General features: G+C 30.4%; 1 protein-coding gene across 7 annotated transcripts in view; it reads right to left on the minus strand.

Annotated features, from left to right (window-relative positions):
* The window catches only part of LOC106466363 (spindle assembly abnormal protein 6 homolog), a 61,641-nt gene that overhangs the window by 44,871 nt on the left and 10,704 nt on the right, over positions 1-6,066 (minus strand). For all 7 annotated transcript variants that reach the window (XM_022394356.1, XM_022394355.1, XM_022394352.1 and 4 more), the window contains 2 exons: positions 5,532-5,611; positions 2,598-2,702 (listed from right to left, as the gene is read on the minus strand). In XM_022394356.1, coding sequence (XP_022250064.1) covers positions 2,598-2,702; positions 5,532-5,611 — 185 coding nt within the window. The remainder of the gene's footprint in view (positions 1-2,597; positions 2,703-5,531; positions 5,612-6,066) is intronic.

Raw genomic sequence — 6,066 nt, forward strand, 5'->3', positions numbered from 1 at the left:
ATATTATTTTTTATAATTCAAAAAAAAATTTCTGAATTTTTTGATAACACTGTTTTTACATTTTTAAACAAAATATCTAAAATTTTGTTAAGTACAATGAAAACGGATTTGGTAACAGTATTTAAAGAATTGGTAATAAATCTAAATTTTACAGGATTTTTATGCAGATTAGGGATAGCATATAAAAATGGTAAATTATAGCAGTCTGTGTATATATTCCATTTTTTAATGGCTTTCTTTATATTAATAATAATAGTATGTTTCTTTAAAGCAGTTTCTGTAAAAGTATTTGAGGTATTGATTTCATTAATTAAAATTTTGGCATATAATTTTTTACATATAAAGTTATAGTAGATAAGTTTAGATATCAAGTATATCCATATACAATGATAATAAAGTAGTTTAAGTTTTGAATGTAACTCTAAAAGGTTACAAGATGTGCACTTTGACCTACATGTAGCAAGAACTTTAAGACAGCAACAAATTTCTGAAATTTAGAATTCATGAAAAATCTACAAAACATGTTGAAGTCACTATAATTGATTTTCTTAAATAGAATCAATCTCAACTTTACCTTGCATTATCTTACAATTAACCATTTCACTTTGACCTATCTCTTTAAACTCCTTTCTGCACAGGTTATTAGGTTTTACTGTGTTACATTTAAAATTTAATTAAACAACTTTACTATCAATGTATTCTCATTAAACTGACATTACCATCTATGTTATAATTCAGAGTTCTATATCATATGCTTAATTTCTTTTATTTCAAAAGAAATCTTCAAATAAAAGTACTTAAACTTCAGTTTTGTTGTGACATGATACACGAGCAACCACAGATCTTAACATTTTGTCTCAAGTACTTGAATGACAGCTCAAGTACACTATACATGTCTGTCTGGACTGAATCTACTGGTACAGTACTTTGTATGCATTCTTAGATAAAATTCCATCAGCTCAACTGAAGATCAGAAAAGAATAAATTTGCTCACCACTTGACAGTAACCATGCCCACCTTATTATTTGGATATCTTATTTCAAGCAAAATGTACTTATTTGATTGACATGTTTATAACCAATAGAAGGAGCTTATTTTCAACTACAATATCCCAATTATTATTTTAAAACTGGCACACAATATCCAGTACAAAGTGTATCAAACAGCTGAAGCGATATTTGCCAATTTCCTCCTTACTAGCACTTAATGTTGTGTTGTCTTTCACCAAGATACATATAAGTAAGATAGCCAGTTAAATTGTATTTAGATTTTACTTTTATATTTTAATTTTGTTTTAAAATTGATATTTGAAATGTTTAATCATTTTTTAATATAACCCAAACTTCACCCCATTTCAATAGGATTAATCTATTAAGCAAGAGCAAAAACATTTTGATAAAAGCTTGCATACCTTTACCAAAGATACTGTAATATACCATGAGGGCACTTGTTGGCGTGTTTTGAGAAAAAGTAATAAACCATAAAGGATAAGAAAGGAAAATAAAACATTAAAAACAAACAATAAGTGAAAAGGTAAAAACATGAAATTACAAATTTGATCAAAAGAAGATATTTTAAGATTATTCAAGGAAAAGGTAAAAGGTATGCACATATTTCTCTTTCATAATTTTAAACATTTTATTGCACTGTACATTGATGATAATAGCTACAGTTATTGATGATAAAAAAAATGAAAATATAAGCATTTATCCTAAAAAATCTTTTGATATTCACTTGGGAAGTTCTTAAGGTTATGCAAATGAAATTTGAAAACTATAAGATAAAAAAAGTATTTTTATACTAAATATGAAAATCACCTTGCACTTAAACTACTTGGAATCCGAGGGCAAACAACTACAATAAATAACTAATTTTCTGTAGAAATAGTAGAAAAAGTAAAAATTAAATATATTATTTTTTTGAAATGACATGCCTTTAAGAAAGTTCCTCTTAAGTTTCAAAAAATTTTATCAACTAGTTTTACTTCTGAAATGAAATTTGAGAGAGTCACATAACCTTTTTACAATGTAAGTAGATTGATGTGAAAGGGTTGAACCAACACCAAACCTTTGTTAAAAACAGATTCAGCAAAAATTTAAGATGTATCACAATCAACACTCACCTTTTTTTTTTAAAGTCAAATATTAGAGAAACCTAAGTCATTACACAAGTCACACCAATTACTTCGTGAACCAATGATTTAACATAAACCTCATAACTATTATACTAGAAACAAGAGATTAGTTTCAAGTACAGTAAGATCTACATGACAGTACCTAAGGATTTTACAAATCTAGATATATATATATATATATTAGTTTAATAACACTTGGAAGGTGAATATATTTCAAAAAATAAATAATAAACTCCAGAGAAACCCTATGAAATTTATACGGATACTGTCAGACAATTATAGTTATGTTCAGGAAAGGCTGAACAAAGCCCAAGATCAATCACATTAAGTTGTTCTTAATCACTCTTTACTACAACTTGTCTGACCAACTGTAACTAAGTTGCTAAGTAACTATGATATACTTTTAAATTCTTTAGTTCAGCAAGATATGAAAGACAATTAAAACAACAAATATGGTACTAGCTTTGGGAGATCTTTATGTTCCTCTTGTTCACACAGTTCCAAAAGATCAATAAGTTTCTGAGGAAATGCTGCAAAATCAACTAGCAGGCCTTGTTGGGACTTCAGGCTAGAGAATGAAAAACGTTATTAAAGATGAACTCTCTTTTTATTTTGTTTAGTTTATACCTATAAACTTAATATACTGTTAGTATTATATATCTTTGTTCAGTTCTTCTTTTTTTTTTTAATTTCAATGTTATCAAAAATTTTGTTTGAAAAGTGAAAATATAGTCATCTTTGTAAATAACAAACCTTATTCAGAGAGGGAATTCAACTTAATCTGTCCATGTCACCATATACCAACATTAAGGAAAAACAAAACAAGGACATGTATTTCATTTTTGTGGACTCCTAATTTTGCAAAATAAGATACAGGCAACTTCTACATTTAATTTTTTAAATTGTATCAACATAACTACATGTACATAATTGTGTTGTTGATAGTTTGCAGATAATGTTTTCAATTTTTTTAAAACATGCATCAACGTAACTACACGTTCAAGTTGTGTCATTGATACTTTACAGAATACATTCACACCCCTGCAAAGTTTCCACATTTTATTGCCATCTGAGCTTGCAATCTTGAAACTTTCAAATGAGACTTTATATTTAGAATCTACACAATCTACTCCAAATTGAGCAAGCTAAAAAATGCTGATATTATGTAAGTAAGTTCGATTTTCAAAGAAAATGAGAATATTCTCAACATGGAACTATTATAAGCACAAAATGGTTACGAGGTCGGTCCCAGGAACCAAGTCCGTGCTGAAAGAGTTAATGGACTTCACCGTACTCAAAGGAATAATCAGCGACTTTGAAATTTTCTTGTAACCTTCTCCTGATTTGTGATTCTCTACCACTTTATTCCTGACTTGTTTGGAAAACTCCTTGGTCTTCATGGTTGGTTTGTCTTATCACTATGTGAGTTGTGGCTTGAACAGATGCATTTACTCTGAAGCTAAGTTAAACCATTTTGATTACATACAGACACAGACCATTACACTAATTTTGTGACCTTTGAAACTAATCTTTTGCACCTGAACTGATTTAGGGTTTCCTCAGCAAAGGGCTTGAATACCTATAGCTTTTAAATTAGTAAGCATATGTCTGAGGCGGGAGTCAGTGTTCATACATCAACAATAACCCAGTCCCTACACAAAGCTAGCCTGTATAGGGGAGTGGCAAGAAAGAAGACAGTACTGAGTAAAAATCATCTAAAATCTTGTATGGAGTTCACAACAAAACATGTAAGTGATACTGCAGACATGTGGCAAAAGGTTCTGTGGTCAGACCAAAATTGAGCCTTTTGGTCTAAATTGAAAACGTTACATCTGGTGCTAGTCAAAACAGCACATCATCCAGTCAACACCATCCCAACTGTCAAGCATGGTGGCAGCATCATGTTATGGGGATGCCTCTGATCAGCAGGGACTGGGAAGCTTGTCAGGATTGAGGGGAAGATGGGTGTGTAAAGTACAAGCAAATCCTAGAGACAAACCTGTTGGAATCAGCCAAGAATCTAAAACTGGGTAGAAAATTAACATTTCAGCAGGACAGTGACCCAAAGCACAAGGCCAAAGCCATATTGGAGTGGTTTCAAACAAAGAAAGTGAATGTACCTGGAGTGGCCCAGTCAAAGTCCTGACTTGAATCCAATAAAAAATTTATGGTGAGACTTGAAGATTGCAATCCATCAATGATCCCCCACGAAATTGTCAGAATTGGTACAATTTTGCCAAGAAAAATGGGCAAACATTACACCATCCCATTGAGCAAAGCTGGTACAGACCTAACCAAAAAGACTCACAGCAGTAATTGCTGCCAAAAATGCTTCCACCAAGTACTGACTTATGGGGCTAAATACTTACACAATCAGCAAATTTCAATTTATATATCTTCTTTGCAGGTTTTGATGGCATTCAACCTCCTTCAGAAATAACAGCGTTAAGTTTGATCATTAAAGTTTTGAATAAAAACAACTTAATTAAAAAAATTGTTTACATTATTTGGATTTCATCAAAACGTGACATTATTGGTAGGGGATGAATACTTCTGAAAGGCACTGTAACTATATGTGCAAGCTGTCATTGATAGTTTGCAGAAAATGTTTTTATAAATTTTTTAACTTGTGTTAACATGACTTCATGTGCAAGTTGTGGCCTTGATAGTTTACACAAATTTTGTCATTAATTTTTTTAACTTGACTTGACATGCAAGTTGTGTCGTTTTCAGTTTGCAGAACATTTTCATTACGTTAATTGTATCAATATTAGTTTATGAGCAAGTTGTGTTGTTGACAGTTTATAGAACAATGTATGGGTATTCAGAACTATTTATAGTTGAAGTACAAACTCCTAATGTAACCCACTTTATAAACTAACATAAATCTATTTTAATTGAAATTTATAGCCATACATCTGTCAAAAGAAGGAACTATTCAACAGCCAATATTTGAGTTTCTTACAATATAGTGGGAATGTTTGAACATTGAAGAGTGAGTTTAGTCTCAAGCAAAAATTTTAGCTAGCAAACTGTTCAAATAATTTTTTAAAACTGACTATGAAACCATTTTCTATTAACTTTTATCTTAATATTTATGTTCTTCCTTTTTCACAAGAATTAAAAGCTCATATATTCTTTTAGAGTATATTGTACACCTAAAAGGAACAAAATACTGGTCCTGAAAACTAATAAAATTGGATTTCACTAAACTGATAGCATTTATAGAGTTCACAAATGAGAAAATTATACTTATTTACATTTAAACATAAATTATAGTTATTAGAAGATAGCTTTGAGCATTGCTTAAAAAACAAACATGTGATGTCAAGAATTTCAACTCTTCCTATTGTTTTCTACATTTATGAAATAAATGTGGCCAATCAGAGAAACTTACCTATGAAAATCTTCTTCAGTTAAAGTGAGCACATATAAGAAAAAAGGATCAAAGTCATCAGTAAGGCGAATGCTTAGTTCCTATACAAAGTGAAAAAATTAATGATTATCTTTCCAAGCATCTAAAAGTACACATATTTAGAAGAAAAAAAAATCCACGGAGACTGACCAGCAAATCAGTAATATAATATGAAAGTACAATGAATAAACAGATGTATAATCTATATAAATATACTAGTAATGTCTGTTGTATGGCCATGTAACTACTTTGCAGGGTGTGGATGGATCTTCACCAAAATTGGCATGGAGGTTCATAAGGTCCATGCATGGGTACATATAAATTTTCAGTTTTGCATTTTGTGGTTTTTATGGGTGTTTTTTACCACTACTTCGTCCCTTGTACATGGATCTTCACTAAATATGGTATGGGGGTTCATTAGGTACATGGGGGAGATACAAGCAAATTTGCAGTTTCACATTTTGTGTTTTGCAGTTTTTGGTTTTTAGATATATATATATATATATATATATATAAG

This window comes from Limulus polyphemus, unplaced genomic scaffold (assembly GCF_000517525.1).
Source record: "Limulus polyphemus unplaced genomic scaffold, Limulus_polyphemus-2.1.2 Scaffold2236, whole genome shotgun sequence".
NCBI lineage: Eukaryota > Metazoa > Arthropoda > Merostomata > Xiphosura > Limulidae > Limulus > Limulus polyphemus.